Source organism: Ambystoma mexicanum, chromosome 3q, assembly GCF_040938575.1.
Source record: "Ambystoma mexicanum isolate Mex_15411 chromosome 3q, UKY_AmexF1_1, whole genome shotgun sequence".
In the NCBI taxonomy this organism is placed as follows: Eukaryota; Metazoa; Chordata; class Amphibia; order Caudata; family Ambystomatidae; genus Ambystoma; species Ambystoma mexicanum.
Window position 1 is genome coordinate 1,080,747,602 of NC_090926.1, and position 22,652 is coordinate 1,080,770,253.

A 22,652-nucleotide genomic window follows, 5' to 3' on the forward strand; every position below is an offset into this window, starting at 1 on the left:
CACAGTGGAGGAACTAACTGAATTCTTTTCATTCATGAATACACTTGCTCCCAGAATCAAATTCACCTCCAAATTCAGTCTTACATCAATTGAAATGCTTGACGTATTGTTAGACATCAAATCAGGAAACTTGCATACATCAATATTTACAAAACCAACTGACAGAAACAGTCTCCTTTACGCCACCAGCTTTCACCCTAAAAGAACCATTGAGAGCATACCTCGGAGTCAATTCTTGAGATATAGGCGCATTATATCTGACGAAGATGATTTTTCAAAGCAAGCAGAACTACTCTCTGAGAAATTCAAAGAGGTTCTAATCCTGAAATGGTACAGGACTGTGTAGAGAAAGTGAAGAAGGTCATAAGAACTGAAGCACTCCGTAAAAAAGAACATCCAAATAAATGTGATCTTGTGTATGTTACTACTTACTCACAACAGAGCACCCAGATCAAGAAGATTATCAGAAGAAATTGGAGTACTTTATCACTAGACCCCACTCTTGCTAAATGGTTTCCCAATCCACCACTGTTTGCTCACAACATAAGCAAGTCCATACATGACTACTTGGTTAAGCCGATTTTGCTATCAAAAGGAACAAAGCAAAAACAACTGTTTAAAGGCACTTTACCATGTAACAACTGCAATAACTGTCACAACGTAATTAAAAGGTAACTATAACACACCCACACAAAGGTTACAACATTGCTCTTCACCACACCTCCTCGTGCGACACAAACATTTTTATTTATGGCATTAAATGTCCATGCGGGGATTCCAAGATGGCCGCCGGGGCAGAGAGACGTGCTCGAGTCTCGCTCCTGCCAGGCCGCACCGAAGCACCTCACTTAGCACCAGATCTGAGGGTAAAAAGCACCCCCAACGGCTGCCGACCCCCCCCGGGACTCACCGCTGCTACAGGAAGGAGAATCACCGCGGGGGAGAGCGCGAGCAGAGGCATCGCTGCATCGGAGTGCCACCCCTCCCCCACCGAGGACGTAGCGTGCCCTGTGTGACCGTTGAAAGGAGAGGCCGGGACAGGGCCCTGTCTGCGGACGACAAGCCGGGGTATACAGGCACAGCGACACATACCCACCAGGTTGAGGGGACCCACCGGCAAGGGATACGCCCGGAGCGAAGCACGGGGGCCGCGGGCGGGCCACACCAGATCCGCCCCTCCTAGCAAAGCACACTACGCGCCAGGGAACGGAACAACGACGGGAGCGGAGGATCCGGGGGGCCGTCCCCCGGCTGCCCGACATCGCAACGTCTCCTGGGAACACTACGTCTGGCAAGAGGAGCTCCCGCTAGAACTCCGGAGCCATGGCTGGGCTTTAGCACGAGAGGAATAGAACGAAGGAAGCGTACGGCCCAAGGAGTCTCAGTGACGGGCCGGACTGCACTACAGGTGAGAGGGCCCCCCTCACCCCACCTGCACAAAGGCTCCCCCACAAGGCCAACCATGCCACTCTGCATCCAGGGGGCAAATCCTCTTACACTTCAGCCTTTGTACTTTGGACTGCGTTAACGGGAAGAGACAGGCAAAGAGTAAAGGACTCTACCCCCAGACCCTCTAACAGCAATGGGGGCAACTAGGCAAGAGGTATCCGGAGACTGAATGGGCGAACAAGCGCCTCTGAAGAGAGGAGGCAATATAACTCGGGGCACACCCCGCCAAATCAAGAACGGCTACGCAGTAGCGCCCAAGGCACAGCGTAGCAGCCAAGGAGCAAATAAACCCAGTGAGTACTTCACATTGCAAGGGCAATGTCCAAGGCAAAGGGGAAAGGTGGTGCGACGCAACCAAACCAGCAGTCGGCTAGACAAGATTCAAGCATTCTCCAAATGTGGGTGCCCGATACCCTTATAACCACCAGGGGAAGGTCGCAGGATGAACCACCATTGGACTCCATCCCCCACAACGCAAGTAACCAACCCCCGTCAAGGGACGACATGCACGCCTGGTTCGTAGAGCTGCAAGACAAACTTATGTCGACGGTTCAAGACCAATTCGCCACGATGAGGAACGACATGAAACAGGCAGTTCAGGACCTAAGGCAAGATGTAGCCAAACTGGAAGAAAGGAGGGACACTCTATAGAAAATTGTGCAAAACGTGGACGAAGAGACAAAATAGCGAAACCCAAGAACACCTAGTGCGATTAACCCACAACTTAGAAATCCAATGTGAGGACCTAGAAAATAGGTCCCGCAGATCTAACATCTGCATTAAAAACATGCCTGAGACCGTGCTGGACAAAGATCTTAAGAAAGCGGTACAGGAAGTGTTCAGGGACCTAATTGAAGCACAGGAAGCGGACATCATAGGGATCGACAGAATACACAGAGTGGGCCCGAAAAGAACAGGCGCCCCTGGGGAAAGACCTAGGGACGTACTGGCAGCCCTCACATCGTACCCACAGAAAGAACATATACTGAGGAGAGCGAGGCTGGCAGACCATATAAGGATGAATGGGGCAGACATAGAGCTTCATCAGGACCTGGCCTCTGTGATGTTATTAAAGAGGAGGGAAATGGCACCACTAATAAAAGAGCTGATAGCAAAAGAAATAAGGTACAAATGGACATTCCCTTTTGGCCTGCTCTTCGAGTGGGAAGGGAAACAAAGGAGAGTGACAACTTGGGAAGAAGGGCGCCATATATTGGACATACAAGCAGAGGAGGAAGGTGACAGGGGCATCAAAGCAAAAAGGGAACTGCAAAAAAGGCCGAGAGGTTGGGAGGTGGCTCAGCAGAAAAAGAAACCAAATGGTAGGGGGAACTCCAAACCCGCAGCAGTGGAGTAGAGGAACACCCACACAGGACGATGACTGGGGGCACCCCCCAGACTACGGAACTTGCAGAGGCACTCTAGAAAGGAACTCGGAAAAAGAAATTCCCAGCGGCCCGGCTGGGGATCAGGAACGAACATGCAGAAGGTCTGAGGAATATGCAGGGTTTAGGACTCCCTGCAAAGTTTAACCCGAGTCCACAGAGGGCAGGGAGCGATAGGCGCAACGCCCTAGCATCCATAGGTACCCGGGCCCTCCTCGGGATCAAAGTTGGTTGTTTGTTTATAATGGGGGGGGTAGTTGAGGAGTTGGGGGGGGGGTGACGGGAGGACTCCTCCGGAAGATAGCTGGGATCACAACACTCGGGCTCACATGACACCTGATCATGGTCAACTGCAATGGGGAAAATCAGAATATTAACGTTAAACGTTACGGCCTGAACTCCCCAGTGAAGGAAGAAAATAGAGAATATGCTTAAAAGGGAGAAGGCGGACATCCTACTACTCCAGGAAACACATATAAGAGCACAAGACAGAAGGAAGGTCTATCTCGAGGGTACAATGTACTGGCACAATCGAACGCTACAGAAAAGAGAGCGGGGGTTCTAATAGCCACACTGGGGGGAAGGGACGCAACACTAATTGATAAGCAGACAGACAGGGAGGGGAGGGTTGCATTCGCCAATGTATTATTAGAGGGCTCTAGGCTCACTCTGGCATCAATATACGCGCCAAACACGGGCCAAGAAGGATTCATGCGGGATACGATGGAGAAATTGGTGGGGTTTGTGAAGGGAGAGAACTTGGCCCAATCGCAATCTCGGACCATGGCTCCACTCTGGCTGGATGTACAGACCCCAGGGAAGGGTGAGGGGCTCTGGCGATGGAGGCTCCCACAGGATCTGCTTTCAGACCCGGTGACTAGAGAAGCAAACAGGGACAAGGTAGCAGAATATTTCGAACAAAATGACACGGGGGAGGTCCCATTGGGTACGGTTTGGGAAGCGTTCAAAGCAGTTATCTGGGGACACATGATAGCTCTGAAAGCCACCAAGGACAAACAAAGGCACGGGTGGGAAAGAGAACTAGAAAAAAAACTCACTGATATACGAGAGGAGCTACTAATACACCCTACCAAAAGCCTTAAGAAAGCACTGAGACACACGCAAGGGCAACTTGAAATGCTTCGCAATAAAAAGGCAGAGACATCCCTCCTCTATCTCAAGCAGAGATAATTTATCAAAGCAAACAAGGCAGACAGATTTCTAGCGAGACAACTCTCCGCAAAACAAAAATCATTAACCATTCTAAACATTAAAGACGCACAAGGCGAGCCCCATACACGCACAAAGGACATAGGGGAGGTATTCAAGTCGTTCTATCAAAAACTATATGCGACTGAGCACCCAGACGAGGGCGATCAAAACAGATTCCTGCAGTCTCTCCCCATCCCAAAGATATCGGAAGAACAGAAAATAGCTTTAGAAACCCAAATCACGGAGGAAGAGGTGAAGAAAGCAATAGCAGGACTCCCTTATAACAAGGCACCAGGCCCAGATGGCTTCACGGCCCCCTTCTATAAAATATACGCAGATATCCTCACCCCATTCCTCACAAAACTACTAAACACTTTCAAAGAAAGCGGAAATGTAACCCCATCCATGAATGAGGCTAAGGTCCTGGTGTTCCACAAACCAGGCAAAGATCCCTTCCTCCCTGGTTCTTACCGCCCAATTGCATTGATAAACTTAGATTCAAAAATGTACACAAAGATCCTAGCAGCCAGGCTTTCCCCGCTATTGTCCTCCCTAATAAAGCCAGATCAATCAGGCTTTATCCCAAGCAGGTAAACCCATGACAACCTAAGAAGAGTGATACACTTAATAGAAAAAGTAGGCATTACACATACGCCAGCCATACTACTTTCACTTGACGCCGAAAAAGCTTTTGACCGGGTGGAATGGTCCATTCTTTTCAAAACGCTAGAGCATATGGGTTTTGGAGAACAATACATAAAAATGTTCAAAGCCAACTATATCTCCCCATCAATAAGAATAGCGATCAACAGAGAAGTCTCAGACAAGGTGGAGATTACCAGGGGAATAAAGCAAGGATGCCCATTATCTCCCGTCCTATATGCGATATTCCTGGAGCCGATGCTAATTAGGATTAGGGAAACTATCCAAATAAAAGGGATTGAGATGGCAGGTAGACAACATAAGGTAATAGCATATGCAGACGATATGCTACTAGCCCTGAAGGATCATGGGGAGTCACTGCCACGTACGATGCAGGAACTGGAGGCATTTGGGGAGATATCAGGCCTGAAAATCAATGGGAACAAATCCAAAATACTTATATTGGCAGGGGACAAAGAGGCACAGGAAAGGGCGGTGGGAGCACAAGGTCTAAAAATTGCAAAAGAAGGAATCAGGTACCTTGGCATCACACTCACGCAAAGGGTGGACTCACTGTACAAAGTCAATTACCCCTCATTACTGGCCAGAATGAAAAAGGACATGGAGCGATGGTTCCCGCTGAGGATCTCTTGGTGGGGTAGAATCCAGTCGGTGAAAATGAATATTCTACCTAAGCTACTATATCACTTCCACCCCCTCACGATAACAATTCCTAACTCATTTTTCAAAGCACTGTCAAAGGCAATTTCTTCATATATCTGGAATAAGAAACCCCCAAGGGTCGCGAGACCGATCCTCACGACACATGTCAAAGAGGGGGGAATGTCACTACCACACTTCAGGAAATACTGCCAAGCAGCGCAATTATGGGTCCTGAAAGAATGGCTGGGGGATGACCAACAATCGATCTGGGTAACTCAAGATAGGGCAGTCGCCAGAACTCCGCTGGAAGATATCCTTTGGAAGCTAAAACGGCACCCGAATCTCTGCATCAGTGAAATCATGAAAACTACACTGAGCGCATGGGACAAACAGGCACGGAAGGGTTACATGACCACGGCGACAGCACCATTCACGCCCATCTGTAGGAACCCACAATTCCCACCAGGACAAGAGCGCAGGGCCTTTGAGAAATGGGAAGAGGCAGGCTGCAGGAAAATAGGAGAAATGTTCCTCGACAAGGAAGTACGACCCTTTGCAGACTGTAAAACTATGTGGAACTTGACAAAGGTGGATAGATACAAGTACGAACAGCTCACACACTGGATGGCAACGCCAGAGATTACCCATGCGGCCACAAGGGAGTTAACCCCATTTGAAAAATACATCTTATCCAACTCAGGAACTAAGAAACTGATCTCCACACTATACAACTTCATCAATACACAGGACGAAGAAATAAAATGGACTTACATGAAAAGATGGGAAAGAACATTAGGGGAAGAGATCCCAATTCAGCAGTGGCAGAAGCTGTGGGCGGGCATTCCCAAACTAACACGAGCGGTGCAGACCAGAACAATGTGGACAAAAATAGTCACGCAATGGCACTACACTCCGGAGAGGCTTAATATGTACCCAGGAACGCCCGACCGCTGCTGGAGAGGCTGCCCAGAAGGCGGCACGTGGAGGCATATCTGGTGGGACTGTCAAGGGGTCAAAGGATTCTGGTTGGAACTAATAATAGAAATGAATAAGATGTTCCCAGAGGCAGACCAACTGGGGGAGAAAGTGTGGCTATGCGGAATGATAGGGCATCAATCCAAGAAATATAGCAAGGCACAATGGAGAAGCTTCATGAGCCTGGTCATAGCGGCATGGGCCACTATCGCCCAAAACTGGAAGAAACAAGACCCACCATTAATATACACATGGTTGCAAAAGGTCTGGTCGCAAATGACAATGGAAAAGATTACACTCCATATACAGGGCTCGAATGGGTCATTCGTGAAGGAGTGGAGGGGGGGGGGGGAGTTCTGGAATACCTACAATCGGACTATATGGCACAATGGTGCCCGCACAACATCAGAATCACAGACATATTTACCTCATAGACGATCCCGAGGAAAGTTGGAACATGGAACACGCCTTCCGAAGGGGGGGGGGGGGTTGGATGAGGGAGGGGGGATCTAAGGGGATGTTACTCTGTTATATTGTACTATGTTGCACTGTAAAACAATAAAAATATGTTTAAACAAAAAAAATGTCCATGCGGGTTATAGTATGTGGGCATGACAACTAGGAAAGCCAAAACACGCTGAGTGGTAATCCAATATCAGAGTTCTGAAAGGTGTCACCAGTTGCACATCATTTAGTTACACTACTACACCGAAAAGGGAGAGGGCAGGAGCCCTTCTCCCTCCAACACCTTTGATGCCACATTTGCGATGCAGGAGCAGCTGATTTCAGATGACCAGACGTGCACATCCCCTCACGGAGGTCCTTTCTTGAATGAGGTGAGCACCCTGATGCTAGAAGCCATCTTCCAGCTAATATACTGTTCTATGCTCCTGGCAACACCTGCAATAAGTGTACAAACCCTTACTGAGGGTTTTTGGATCTACTCGATGCCGCCGCCCGATTTGAAAATGGCAGTTCGGCGCCTGTATTGCCTAGCAACGCCTGTGCAATTTTAGCGATCCAATCCCACTGGCAGGCGGAAGCTGGCTAAGGCCCGCTGGTAAAGGCCCTGTTTTGCACCTGTTTGCACACTGGTGCGCCGGTTATACCCCCTATGAGCGAATTATTAGGTAAGCCACACTCTTTGAACTGCACTCCATGGCTTGTCCATCACCCCGCTCTGGTTAGACATTAATAAACTGTCTCCACATTACAAAGCCTGTACAGTCCAATCTACGATCGAACTACCATCCTTCTTGGATCGCCCTCTCTTGTGCTGATTTTCATATCTCTGCACCCCGCTCTGAAATTGTCTGAGGCATACCTGCTAAGTTGAATGCATCCCAGATTCAACTCTAATCTTCCCTACTCTTGTTAGAAATGGACTCCGCCCATCTTTGCTTTCATGTAATTGCCGTATACGCTGTTGCTGATTGACTGCCTTTCATTGTTTCCTCATGTGCCTTTTGCAAAGCCTGCTTGCCCACCTTGTTGGTAATGCAGTCCATTAGTTGCCGCTCACACGAATTACTGCCATAATTGCTGAGTTGGTTGCCGCTTTTACATGTTCTCATGCTGCAGCTCACGCCGCTGTTACACATATTGCCGCCCTCCGCGCTGAAATTTGTCTGCTGCATTCCTGCTACATTGTATGATGCCCAGATTGCACTCAACCCTAGCCCACTATTGCTACAAATGAATCCTGCTTATCTGTGTTCTTATCTAATTGCCATATTCGCCGTATTTTTGTTTGACTGCCCCGCATTTGTGACTTTAAGCGCTGTGTGCGCAGTTTGCTTGCCAACCTTTTTGGTAATGCCATTGTAGCCCATTTGTTGCCGCCCACTCCTTTGAACACACATACTGCAAATTACTGCCAATACCGCTGAGCTTTCTTGATGCCTTCTTATGTTGCTATATTGCTGCACACTCCTCTGAAAAACAAACTACTGCCAAGATTGTTGAGTTGGACTGACACTGTCATAGGTATTTATATTGCTTCTCACATTGTTTGCGCTTGAACAGGCCCCCTTGAGATTTCAAATCAGGCATCTTTATACTTCACTTATCTGAATTTATATGCCATCTGTATTGGTGCCTTGCTCACAGGCCTAGTTCATATCTCACTATGTTCTTGCATTACCTATTATGTTGCACACTTCTCGCCAGTGATATTGACGTGTGGTGAAGCAGGTCACCTGCTAACGTCAACACCCCATTCCAGGCTACCTCCACGGGGAAATTGTTGCTCATTATATCACGTGCACCATGCACCACCAGCCTTAATCTGCCACCGCCAGCGAGCATGCGCCCTTCCTCCTTCCTGCCCACACGCCTCCAGCATACTATCAACACAAAGCCCATTGACTATGTCACCGCCAAACCCTTACCTGAATTCTCCCGCGTTATGGCTGGAACATTTCACAGACAAACTTAACCATACCTAGCCCTAATCAATCATGCGCTCTACATCTCAGGAACCTTAGACTAGGCTCCAGATTTATTTGCACAGCTCGCCGCTCTCACCTCGCTACTACTGCAAAATCGCCCACGACTCAGGATAATCTCACTAAAGGCCCAAAGTCTCTTTGAATCTCAACAATAGTAACTCTACCTCAGCCAAAAGTACCCTGATTAATGGTGCCCTTGTCAATGCCAGGTCCCTCCTTGCTCACACGTTGGTTATTGCAGATTTCATCGTAGCCCAAGAACTAGATTTCCTAGCCATTACAGAGACCTGGTTAAACGCAGCAGCTGGACCTATACTCTCCTTGGCCATCCCTAATGGTTACTCCATCATTAGATGCGACCGAAATACTAACCAATCCAAAAGGTGGAGGTGTTGCCTTCATATTCAGAAGTTCCCTTGGTCTTAGACGTATCCCTAATCAGCAGATTCCTTCAGCAGAATGAATGTCTGTCAAACTGCCTATTTCACCTAACCAAACCACCACGATGCACCTGATCTATAGGCCTCCTGGAACTGTCCCCTCCTTTACAGATGATATCACATCCCTCCTAGCAGCCAACAGTAAGCCCACCTCTCAAATTATCTTGCTAGGGGATTTCAATCTTCGTTTCCAAGATCCCAACGACCAGAAAGCTTTGGACATTGCCAGTACACTAACTGATCTGGGTTTCTCCCACCGCATCCAGGAACCCACTCACAACAAAGGAAGAACCCTTGATTGGCTGGTTGATCTGAACTGCAGTATCAACATTGTGTCAAACTCACCTTGCGCATGGTCATATCATCATACGATAACTTTTAACATCAAACCCAATAACCAATGTTTGAAACAGAACATTGCACCTTCCATCAGCACCAGAAACAAAAAGGGACATAAGGGAGAAATTGCTCCCTTTAATCCTATCCATATTAAACAATGCCTCTGTGTCATGCACAGACCCCACAGTCATTGTCGATACCTTCAATCAAACCATACTTAAAGCCATGAATACCATTGCACTATTTAAACTGCGGAAACCTAAACCTTGTGCACACTTCAACTCGTGGTTCATGCCACACCTGAGAGCACTACGAAAGGAAAAGAGAAATACTGAGGCCTGCTGGCTGGAAAAGCCTTCCCTCAGATGCCAACAAGAACCGCCTTATCTTAGCATCCATCAACTACAAAGAGGCAATCTTCCAAGCCAAAAAAAACACTTACAACAAGCATATTCTGCAAGCGGAATCAAACACCACAAAGCTCTTTAAGATACTTAAAGAACTAGAATCACCAGCAGTCCTACCTGAAACCTGCAGTAATGACAGCACTTGGTGCTCCAATATACAAAAAGCGCTCCTAGACAAAATCGCCACTGTACAAACTAAAATGAATGCCAAAAAATGCAGCCTACTGAATGATGCACAGTACAGCATTCCCGCCAACAAAAACCGTCCCCCCCTCAAACACATTTAAACCATTTAGCTTTACGCCACTTTCCATTAAAGAGGTTGAAAACATCATCAGTAGACTTAAACCAAGGTGACACGTGCCCAGCCCCCATCATTAAGGAGGCTACTGTTACGCTCACCTGGTATCCACCGGGACGCCACCCAGCCGGATTACTCGCTAGTATGCTTCTCAGCTTTGCCCTGATGTGGTCTGCGGGGAAGGTTCTGCCTGAAAATACAGGAGGACTGTGTTCAAGACTGACCGTCTGGGGTAAGTATCCTCCCTCCACTCCCGTATGATTTCAGTCCCTCTGGCGCCCTCTCCTCACCTTGTGGTAGTTTTAAGGCGTGCTCTCAGTCCTGCCTTCTTTGCAGGGGCGCGTTGTCTTTCATGTGCGAGTGCTGTCCAGTTACTTCACTGACGCCAGCCCATTTGATATTGTTCAGGTAGGTCTTATTGCTGTTCTTTAGTTTTGTTGCTATCCTGCATGCCTTTCTTTGTTTAAAATGTTCTTTTTTCTCCCTTAGGTATGCAGAGCTTCAGCGCGGCGAACTGGCTTGGTTGAGCCCCGCTGGTAAATGATGGCGCATTAAGAGCGCTATGATGCGGTAAGTAAGCGTTATGCGAGGTGCTGCGAAGTCTTGCCTTTGCTAACCTGTGTTTTCTTTCCTTATAGGTTGCGGTGTTCTTCAGCGCAAGTGGAATGTCCGGAGTGGTGCCAGCAGAGAGGCGACCAGCCAGGTAAGCCTTTTGAGCAGTTCGTAATTTGTAAATGTATCTACTGCTTTCTTTAATGTTGCCTCTATCTTCCTCTTTCAGGTCGTTCTGTCCGGGGGGCGTGAAGATTCGAGGAAGCTGTTCTCAGTAGCTGCGAGTGTTTAAAGATGAAGACTGCAGGTAAGATGCTGCTGCTAATGATGTTCCTTTTGTCTCCTTGCAGGTTCTGCTTCTTCCAGGTTCGAGGGAATCGCTGGACACGGTGAGCGTCACATTGCAAGCTGCAAAGTAACGCGAAGTGTGTTGTCTTGCTCGGGTGTGGTTTAAATAGCCCCAACAAAATAGTTCAGGTAAAGTAGTCCCTAGGCTATAACACCCAAAACACTAGACCGTATAGCTTGGTTCTGTTGGCCGACAATACAATAAAGTAGTTCCCAAGCACATTGTTTTTCATGGAGTATGAGCCTGGCGCCATAGGCGCCAGGACTGGCCCCATGAGGGCTTTTGAAGAGGATGCCAGGCTCTAGAGGCCCAAGTTCTGACTCCACCTGGCCAATGGGTTTGCCAGAGGGCATTTTGGCCGATTGTCGTGACAGCTACCTACGAATTAGCACCGTTAATAACTGCCCTCATTAACTTGTCATTAAACACAAGCATCGTTGCAGATAACTTTAAGGATGCTTGGGTCATACCCCTACTCAAAAAAACATCTTTAGACCCTAGTACCCTTCCAACTACAGGCCTATTATCACCGTCCCCTTTTTACTTAAAATCTTGGACCGAGCTGCCTATCTACAGATGCAGGAATATCTAGTATCCAATAACCTCCTCTGCCTCAGACAATCTGGCATCCGACTGAGGCACGGAACAGAAACTGCCCTTATTGATTTAAAAACTCAAATTGAGGACCTGAAAGACAACGGTAAGCTGGCTTTTCTACTTTTGCTAGATCGGCAGCATTTCATTTGGTTAACCGTCAAATTCTTTGTCACCACCTTAAATTTACAGCCTATTTCTCTGACGAAGCCACCACGTGGATCAGATCCTTTCTGGCGAACAGATCCATGAGGGTCTTCTCCCCATCGGACTCCGCTGAACCCTCGCCTGTCCTGTGCGGGGTCCCTCAGAGATCTTGCATCTCACCTACTCTCTATAACGTGTTCACAAAGCCACTCTTCTATATTCTTGACTATTTGGGTGTCACCTATACTAATTATGCAGATGACACCCAAATACTCATTCCTATCACTGGTGACCACTCTGCAGACACTAAAGCCCTTAACAATGTTTACCAGGTCATCCAAGCTTGGATGGCATAACACGGGCACTGTTTCAATGACGAGAAGACGAGTTACTAATCCTAGGTTACCATTACAGACTCAATAGATTGGATCCTGCATTCAAATCCTTCATCATTGATGGCAATACTATCAAGGTATCTCATTTGTATTCATTTGTATTTATATATCACTTTAATCCAATGCGCTTAACAAGAGGAACAAGCATAATACAAAAAGCAATACATGACAATTGAATCAGAACCAGAGAACTGTACAAGGAACAATTTACAATATTGATAGGAAGGTGCTAAAGGAGAGGGGCTAAGCGGGGGGAGGAGGAAGTGGTAGAGTCAGTAGTGTGAGAGGAAAAAAGGAAGCTAGGCGGGTGAGTGGAAGAGATAAGATTTTAGGGAAGTGCAGAATGAGGAGTAGGAGGTAATAGAGCATACAGGAAGGTGTAGGCGGTTCCAATGGAAGGGAGCGAGAAGTTGGAAGGAGCAGAAGTGGGAAGGGACACAGGGTGGAGGTGGAGGAGAGAGAAGAAAGAGATCCGCAGAACGGAGTGAGCGAGAGGGAGTATAAAAAGTGAGAAGGGAGGATAGGTAGGGGCGGCAAGGGCATAGAGGGATTTGAAGACTATACAGAGGAAATTAAATTTAAGCTGTGAGTGAAAAGAGAGCCAGCCTAGTGAGTTGAGAGAAGAGGAGATGGAATCATGAGGAGAGAGAAGGCAGAAGTAGCGGATGGGGGGGTAAAGGGGTGGGGGGGGGGGGGAGTCCAGTTTCCTGGTTCTCGCCTCTAAACTGTGGAATTCACTTCACAATCCAGATCTGAACCTTCCTTCCACTTATTCAAGAATAAAGCCAAAATGTGGCTCGTAGAGCACGACTTGCAAAGCCTCCACCTGTAATAACCTATACTGCTTTCCGGCTGCCTGACCGGCCATATCGGCCTTGCCGACTTGACCATCACATTGTAATTATCTTGTAAGTTCATTGTAATATGTACTGTTTTCTTGTTTTTTTTGCATAACTATGTATCTGTAACCTCAAGAAATGCGCCCAGATGCCTTTGGGCCAGGCGCACTATATAAATAAATAAAATACAAATTTTAAGGAAGCACGCCACAATATTACAAATTCAGTTCATTATTCTGGAACATGTAAGCCTTCCCAGAAGAGGGGGTAATTTGATTAAATTCATGCAACAAAGAGAGATCCATTGGATAGACCAACTTGACTATGTCATCTCGTGGAATGAACCTAGATTGGGACTTCAGTGGCTTTTTGTAACTCTTGCATCTTGACAGATGTGAGACTCACTGTATAAATAAAGGTACTGATGCCCTATTACTTAGCCACGACCCCATTATATCCACCCAATTGTTGGTCTGGTTTACACATAGGCAATTACCTATTGGTATTTATATTTTATTACTGAGACTTTACTCGCCGGTAGTTTGTGCATTCCGCACTGCAATTATTTGTTCTTATCAACTGCACGAGTACATATAGTATGCTACAGTATGAATGCTATTAGCATGCACCCACATTTGTCTGGTGCCAAACCTACACAATTCCAAGATGGCACACTGCCTTCATGCACTTATTGAAATTACATTGTTCTATTTTATCTTGTAACACATGTGCCCCACCTAACCTAGCAACTGGACGTGATCAGAGTCTATTTTACTCCTGCGTGCATGCGCTGGGAGTGCTTAGCAACCCGATGCCACATTCAACGCAGCTAATCACACGCAGCAGACTGGATTCCAGGCATGCAATCGGTAAGCCTGCTGATGAAACATTTGACAATTCAATTGTGTTTGGGTAGATCTGACATTTAAACAACCACGGATGATACAATTCATGAAGCGTGGTTGCGCAGAAAACACTGCAGCATTTTGAAACATTGCCCTTTTGTCCCATGCAGGACGAGTGCCACGTAAACTCCAACCTAATTTACAAGGACCAAGGAACAGCGTGTCCTCGGCATTGACTTTTTACCATAACATGTCGTTGGAGCGCAACCACCTGTATCCCTGATTGGGCGAGTTTCCAGTTCCGTGATAAATTACCTGTCACTGTTATACAAAGCGGTCATGACTTGGGACCCAGCGCTGTTACCCAGCGACTGGTCCAATGTCTTGATCGCAGCTGTTAGAGTTTGTTTCTCTACAGTTGAATCACTTACACGCATGTAATTTCTGTTATCAGATATGTTGAAGTTTCCTGCCACAGCGCAGTTTTCGGCAGCTCTTCTGTTTACTCACAGGTCAGTTAACCTGGAACACTGGTCATACGCGATATGATTGAATATTTGATGTACACCCATAGTACCTTTTTGTCTTTACTTTTATTTATAGGAAATCCACACATTCATAGATATCTTTTACCAGTTGAAGGGCACCTCTGCCTGAAAGGCGTCGTAAATTGGAGAAGACTTTCATAGACCTCACATCTGGTCTTAATTTTGGACTCTCCCACAGATGTTCTCACTATTTTGTTCGATTATGAATGTTAATATTTAAATCATTTTGCTATGCAAATGTATATGAACATGTATTTTTAAAATCTGTTAAAAATCAGAAAACTTTGTTGGCCATGTGCCAAAGAACATGGTTCAATGTGAATAATTTTTCTATAAGAGATACTTATGTTTTTTCACCACATAGAATGGAATCCGTTTTTACCTTGAATTTTTTCTATTATATTATACTGTAGTATACAATTCTACACATTGAATGTTCTCAGTAATTTAATTTGTCAGGCAAACGTCCTTGCCATAGTGTGCCTCAGTCGTGACCCCATGTTTCATATCATCGTGTAGCCAAGATTTGATTGGGAGCACCTAAACCAGTCTTACATTTTTGACATTAAGAATTTTCTTCGCTCCATGATGAAGATTGAATTTCTTTGATTTGGAGTGCACCTCTACAGATCACCTAAGCACGATCCTTAGCAGGGAGTTGTGCAAGCATACCACACTCCTTCTTTTCCATATGAACAAAGACAAGTATCACTGAACATTAAGGAATCAACAGTTATGACCTGTAATACATGGACCACTTGGGAATCATTGGTTGGAACAAATAATCACAGACTCTTAGACTCGGGCAGTTACAAACATAAAAAACATGTACTGAGCATTATGTATATATTGAGGGTGAAAATCAGGGTTGGTGGACTGCTGGTGGCACGTTGGTAGTTCTACCACATTTTAAAAGGACCCTTTATTAACCTGAGTGAGTGGAACTTTAACAACTGAACGACACCTATTGTTAGCTAGTGGCACCATATAGAGCAGCCCGACAATCTGCAGGCTCACAGCTTCACATGCCTTCTCACTGACTGAGACCACTTTGAGCATGTCCTTATATGATAAGGGCCAAATGGTCCCTTCTTTCAGCCTTAATTCAACTTTTATTGGCGAACTCAAAGTATTTATAATTGTTATTCTCCCGAGTATTGGTCTGCTGGGCTGCAGATTGGTTTTCTCTTGTCTGAGGCTGATACATTTTTCCTTCATGTCCTTAACATGCGGGCTCACTCAGAAAATTGTTTACCGAGTCCTCTTTTAGCACTTGCAGAGCTGCAAGAAACCAGTACATAGTTGCACAAGTATCAATTCAGGACAGTCACTACCACAGTTCAGGGCCGGCAAAGCCGCACCTGGGAGCACCAGGGGCCACATCGGCCTGATCCATTAATGGTGGGGTCAGACAGCAAGACTTGGAAGTCTGCCCCAAGCAGGGGGATTTCAACCTGCTACAGTGCAGGGCGCTCAAGCACTCAACTGGACCTGAAACCCTCCAGTGTTATTCCCCTTCTCCTTTCCAGAAAGTCACTGCCCCTGGGCCGAGATCACTGCAGAAAGAGCGTTGGCACAGGCAGTGTAGTTTTTCTCAGTAAACGTGGGCAGCCGCGCCGCTCGTGCTCCATTTCATTATTATTTTAAAACTCGGACTCTGGAGTACCGTAGCATTCACTGCCGGGTGGCCCGTGATCTTTACTAGGCAGCAAAGCCTCTATTTGCTGAGCTCCTACACGGAGTACTCGCATTTTCACTTGCTCCGACATGGAGCTGCATATTCACCGCCCAGTGGCCCAGGAACTTTGTCGGGGTTGCGCCACCAGCGGCGCAACTTAATTTCCTTATTTCAATAGCCCAGACTGCAGGAGCTCTGGACACACACCGCTGGTTGGCCCAGGAGTGCTGGAGGGCCATACACATTAGTTTTCATTGCCCCAGCATGGAGCACTGCGCAATTCGCTGCAGATGGGCACGGAGTCTGCAGGAGCCCATACATTTTATTTTATTTGTCGCCAACCCCAGACGAGCAGCGCTTCATTTTTTTTGCACCAACGGGCAGACTGGGATCTTTCCTGGGGCTCCGGCGGGGAGGTAGCCTGCAGGCTTGCACTGTGGCTTGCGGCCACCGGGGCTGGGCCCCACAATCACCTCCCTTCACTCTCCGGCGGGAGATTCATTTATTTATTGTGGCAGCGCTGCCAGCATCCCGCTCTCACCTCAACCTGGCAGAGGCCGCTAAGCAACTTCCAATCCTTCTTTGGCTTTCGCGCCGGTCTGCAACATGGCAGTGGGGCCTCGCCTTCATTCTGGCGGCAGATGTTGCTTCACCTCTCACTCTTCCATGGCAGGCGACCAACCTCATCGCTGATACCTCCTCCTCGCCATTGTTGTGTCTGGACCTAGGGCACAGGGGTCCAGGATCATGGTTGCTGGGGGTCACCCAGCCAACACATAATGACAGGCCCTGTCAGCCCGTGGTCACACGGCGTACCATGGCCTGGGGGCACCCAGACCATCAGGGCATACGCAGCTTGAGTTGCCTGGCAGTGTCTCTGGTACACCAACGCAGAGTTGCCTGGCAGATTAAAGTTGGACAGCAGGCACAGTGTTGCCTCGCTGTGGCACTGTCATGGTGGAGAGCCCTGTGAGGCAGGCCCTCCGCCTGGAACGCAGTGCGCTCCAAAGACTGACACAGCATGCAGGAGTCCATGGCAATGACTGAGGAGCAGAAACCGTGAATCCCTTTTATTAGCATGGTCACCAACATGTGACATAAGCACGAGCCCTTAGCAGGTTACATCTTAAAGGGAAAGCACACCACATTCCCCCTTGGCTAGAACCATAAATAGCTCCCAGCTCCTGTCAATTTCGAACCCTGCACGTGGATCGCTAGCAGTGGTTACCTGTAAAGGGCCAGGGGCCGATAGTGACTGGGAAGAAGGGCTTCTAGCCATACCTGTACATCCGTCAGGTGAACTGCTGCTGAGGACAGAAGCAAGAGGAAACACAGCTGCACGGTGACTTGCCGGGAAGTTGGCGCCGCTCGCGTTCCGCGCATCCGGATCCCAGGGTGGCCGTTGCCGGTGCTTCGTGGGCCGGAGCTCCGCCGTGGCCTGCGCTTCCAGATGTCACGGTCACGGCAAGAGAGTTTGGGAACTCGTGCAACGCTTGAAGTGTTCCGCTCGGCCTTCGCTGGGCGCCGAGGGAAGCCGTTTATTCACTTGAAAAGAGGACCCTACGGTGGTTGACTGGGCGTGATGATGCTCTCCCACTGCGTGAAATGGAGTCTTGCCCTGCCTGTAAACGCCAAGTGGACAGAGGAGAGGGTCTGTCTGTAACGATGCTGGGAAGAGGCATAGCACCGATGCGCCGTGTGCTGCAGAGGGGCCGAGCGCTGCAAACTGGCGCCTGGAGCAATAGGCTGTGTTTCTTGTTTGTTCTGCAAGCTTCCAATGTTTTGTTAATTTGAAATTGCTCTTCAGGGTGGCAGGCTGGTCTGATGTCATATGAAGGGGAACGGGGGGGTGGAGGGGCGATTTTAGTTCAATTTCAGTACTGCATGTTCTATCCTGTGTGTATTTGAGAGATACTCATTGGTTGCATGGATGTGCATGGTCGCATGTGAAGTGGCTTCATGTTTTTTTTTTTTTTTTTTTTTTAATCATTTCAGGGTTATAGCTAAAATAGAAAGAATGGAATATTAAGCACTTGTTACAGTTTAAGAAAGTTTTTAACTGCTTTTGAATGTAATAATGAATGTCCGAATGCTCGATGTTAACATGTTAGTCTTAACTTCGTGAGGATTTTCAGGTTTAGGTAGTTTGACACTACAAGGACCTTTAGCACTTCACCTAAATATTAGATACATTTTATAGTGTTAATCTAAACGCTATTTGTGACGTGTCCATCGTCTAATTAATAGAACAGGCATGCTTTTATGCATACCTGTTTGCTGCTTACAGCATAGAGTTGAGTGTTTTGAGAGAATAGTTTGCCGACATGAGTGTTAACGTTTTTCACCTTTTTGTTATTAGACTAGTCTATTAAGTTTATTTGGATACTTGTTGAGTGGTAGTTTAATGTGACTTGGGGCACCTCCCGCACTTAGTTGTAATGTTGTGTAAATGTGCAACAGCATTTTTATTTTGAAAATGTGTTCACGCTTTTTCTGCATGCTTGCAGCCGAGGTGAGCATGTATAGTTTTTTGCCTTCGGGCAGGTTCACCTCTGATTTGGGTAAGTATTTTTTTGTAATTGGGGTGACCTGTAATGAGTACAGGGCTCAGGTAGTTCTTGGTCAACCATTTGGTCATGAGTAATTGAGTGGGTCCTGACCAGTTACTGGTTTTGGTGTTTGGTTGAAGCGGTTTAGGGTGATTACATTGAATACGTTTGGTAAAAGGAGAATTGGTCGCATTGTTTTTTTGTTGTTGACAGGTTCATTTTGCCGCATATATATGCGAGGAGAGAACCCCCGCAGCCATCCCCCACTTAACCCTCCAACAATAATTATTTCTCTAAATCAAATCCCCATATATATATGCAGAAAGATTAGTCAAATAAATTGCGACCAATTCTCATTCATCAAAATCTCCTGCTCCCCTTGAAGTACTTTTGGTTTTTTTTCTTTCTACCAGCTGTTAGTTGCTCTTCCTCAACTGTCTACCATCTCAGCTTCAATGGTGTTGTTTTAATGGCCCGGTATTGTGGGAAACGATTAAGGTTGGCTGTTAGTGCCTTTTTGCAAGGTTGTAGTAGGTCCTTCTTCCACAGAGAGGACACTGTCAGGTTTCAAGACTAAGACTCAGACAGTGGCATCTCAAGTGTTGGCTATAAACTTATTATTTATGAAAGTATTCGGAGGAGAAATCCTGTCTGAGGGGTTTCCCTGCCTCAACAAAACAAGTGAACATCTGTGTCGGGATTTTTAAACAAAAAAGCACCCTCAATCCTGTGTCCAAAATCCTAAACTGACCCTTATACTCTAAACTCAGTATAATGTGTGCAAGGTGTGGAGGGGTTCTCTAAGCTATACTCTAGTAGCTTCCTTTCAGAATTTCAAAATATAAAGTGTTAATGTGCAGAACAGGGTAGCATACAGTTCCGGCAGCAAAGGAGGGGTTTCCTGCCCCTAGATTTCTTCTGGCAATTTTAAAAGTTACTTTTTTACAGTTCACATTTGTTCAAGGGGGATGAACCTTTCCTTGAGTCTCCTTCAAACTCACAGTTCCTTTTAAACATTTGGTTTATCATATTATGTAGTTTCATTAACTTTAATGGGGCATAGGTCTTCCCTTTTACATTGACTGTCCCTCTTTGTATCCCTGGTACACTCTCCTGCCTGGGTAGTGGCAACCTCTCCAAAAAGGGGTATGCTTCTTCCCTTTTTATATTCTTTTATACTTCTTTTTCTCACCCCTGGTTTACTCTCCTGCCAGGATGTTTCATTACTGTTTCACAATTTCTGATTCACTTTATTTCCTGCTCCTGTTTTACTCTCCTGCCAGCATGTTTTTCCATTCTCCAAATCACTCTCTCTTTCATCCACAAAATAATACTTTTCCACCGACTCCTTCTTAGCAAAGATCACATCAGCTTCAGCTACTCCTTTCAAATGTTGAGTCATTGACCTTTTCTCAACAAAGTATGCATCGGTTTCAACTACTTCTTTCAAATATTGGATCGCTGACCCTTTTTCAACACTGTTCACATTTACTTCAATTACATGTTCACATATTGGGTCATCGACACTTTCTCAATACCTTCTCGGTTTCTTCAATGGCTCTATTCCGACTCTCACACACTGTTTCTACTTTGACAAATTAGGTTATCAACCCTTTCCTAATATTCTTTGCAGCCTTCTCAGTTTCTTCAATGGCTCTACTTTGACTCTCTCGCACTCCTTCTACGACACAGTGGTATCACAAGTAAGGACACAGACACAAGAGGTACAAGTTTCAACACCTTTATTAAGTTTGACTGGGGTTGGAGACTTCCTAACTGCCCTTAATGCTATAATGGGAGTAGTCTTGACCATCAAAGTGAAATAAAATGGTCCAAGTCAGTCAAAAAAAGGAAAAGTCTGTGCCAGAAACCTAAAACCTGCCCTCACGCTTCACAATAACTGTGGGAAAAATAGATGAAAATAAAAGTGTGTGTCAAAAGAATGTCAGAAAGTGGCTCACCAGTCCCTTCCCCAAGTTCAGTTCACTGGGGAGGGTCTTACAAAGTTCCTTCAAGTTGGATAATATGCACTGTTCAAAGATGTCCCATGAATTGGTTCCCTCGCCTATTTCAATGCCAGTTCAACATGCATCACAGTTCTATTCAATGGATTCTTCCGGGCTTCTGTAACGAAGGCATTGTATCCACAGTAAGACAGACACAAGTGACCACAGTTCAAGGGTGTTTATTGAACTTATAAAAGGGTTTATTGAACTTAAAAAAGGGTTTGAAAAACATCTACCCAATCCTAAATCTCCAGATGAGAGCAAGCTACGACCATCAAATAATAGTAACGCAGTCCTGGTGGTGTCTTGTCAAAATAAAAGGGCCTATACTAATAAACCTATTGCCAATCCTTACCTCTAAATACAAATAGTGTGGGAAACAGTGTTATGAAAAAGAAAGAAGTGTTCACAGAATGATATGTCAGGATGTTCAGGCCATTGGCCTCACTTCCCCACGTTTTCAGCATGGGACAAGGTGGTACACTCAAGTTTAGCACAGTCTTTGGCTTCTCTAGCATGAGGATATAGTTCAATCATTAGCATCAGGGCCTTCCGTGCCCAAGTTTCTTCTTTCAGAGGGCCTGATGCAACAAACAACCAATAAGTTATTTTCCTCTTACGATTTCACAAGAACTCAATTTCTCAGGCGATTCACTATTTACCTCGGATCCCCCTGAGCCGGGCTCAGATCCTCTTAACACAATGTTCGTAGGATATTCAGGCATCCAATTTCTTGGGTGATTCACGGTTCACCCGGATCACCCTCAGCCAGGCTCAGATCTTCCTAACACAATGTTCGTAGGATATTCATGCATCCAACATGGGTGATTCACGGTTCACCCCGGATCCCCCTCAGCCGGGCTCAGATCCTCTTAAAACAATGCTCAATTAGTCTCCTTCCACCGGACTCAGACCAATTTCAATTTAACTTTTAAACTGAAACTTGCTTTAACCAAAAACTCTCAGCTGATCTCCCTCCGCCGGGCTCAGTCCAACTTCATTGACTTTGTCATCAACTTTCTTTACGCTGTTAACATCGAAGACTTTATTATTTTTTTTCTTTTTTTTTTTTTTACTTGTGTATATCTAGATAAATAGATTTTACAAGGGTCTTGCTTTTATTTGCAAAGGGTCTTCAGTTTATGGAGGTCAGTCTTTGGAGGCCAATCCTTGTTCATTTGAAAGTTTGTTGCATTCTGCCAGGGCGGCTTGAAGTATCTTGGCTGTTGCTATGGTCCAAGATGTTCTGCCTCTGCCAATTAGACGCGGCCACCACTGCTCCTCTTCGGGGTCGGTGAACGGTCCCAGCACTTGTCGTAAATATGCTAGCCGTTTTTTGGTCAATGCCTGGCAGCTGGTAAGCAGATGTCTCACATTTTCCGTTTGGTCTGATCTTTTACACAGTCTGCAATTTTTGTTTTCTGATTGGCCTCTGATTTGGAGAATCTCATTGGTGGCTAGTAGATTCAAGACTTTCGATTGTGCATAGGATTTTGCTTGACCCGCTACAGGACCACTTCGATTCACAAATCTTTGTCACTCTTTTGCTTTTGCCACCTTTCAGTTGGATACCTTACAGAGACTTTCGAATGAGCACACATGCAGTGCCGGGCCACTCTGTCTAAGGTATTGTATCTTAGCTTCAAAGTTCAATCACTCATCTGTTGTTCAATTCTACTTGCGATGATTATCAAATACGCTTCATACACTGTTTGCTTCAGTGTTCACTATACAATTTTGCTGCTTACAACCTTGGCTTCAAGACAGACCAGTCTGGTATCAGTCTCCCCAATTTACTGACTGTGCTGACTTCACTGGCACTGCTTTGTTGTAGGAGCCAAGGACAGTACCACAGTGGTAAGAAATTCTCCCTGCCTTGACTATCGA

General features: G+C 46.3%; 1 protein-coding gene across 2 annotated transcripts in view; it reads right to left on the minus strand.

Annotated features, from left to right (window-relative positions):
* Positions 1-18,013, minus strand: part of LOC138583265 (uncharacterized) — a 560,015-nt gene extending 542,002 nt beyond the window's left edge. The window contains exon 1 of one of the 2 annotated variants that reach the window (XM_069655347.1): positions 17,492-18,013. In XM_069655347.1, the coding sequence (XP_069511448.1) occupies positions 17,492-17,499 (8 nt within the window). In that variant the 5' untranslated portion in view covers positions 17,500-18,013. The remainder of the gene's footprint in view (positions 1-17,491) is intronic. The other variant, XM_069655346.1, reaches the window with a different exon arrangement.
* Between the last annotated feature and the right edge of the window lie 4,639 nt (positions 18,014-22,652).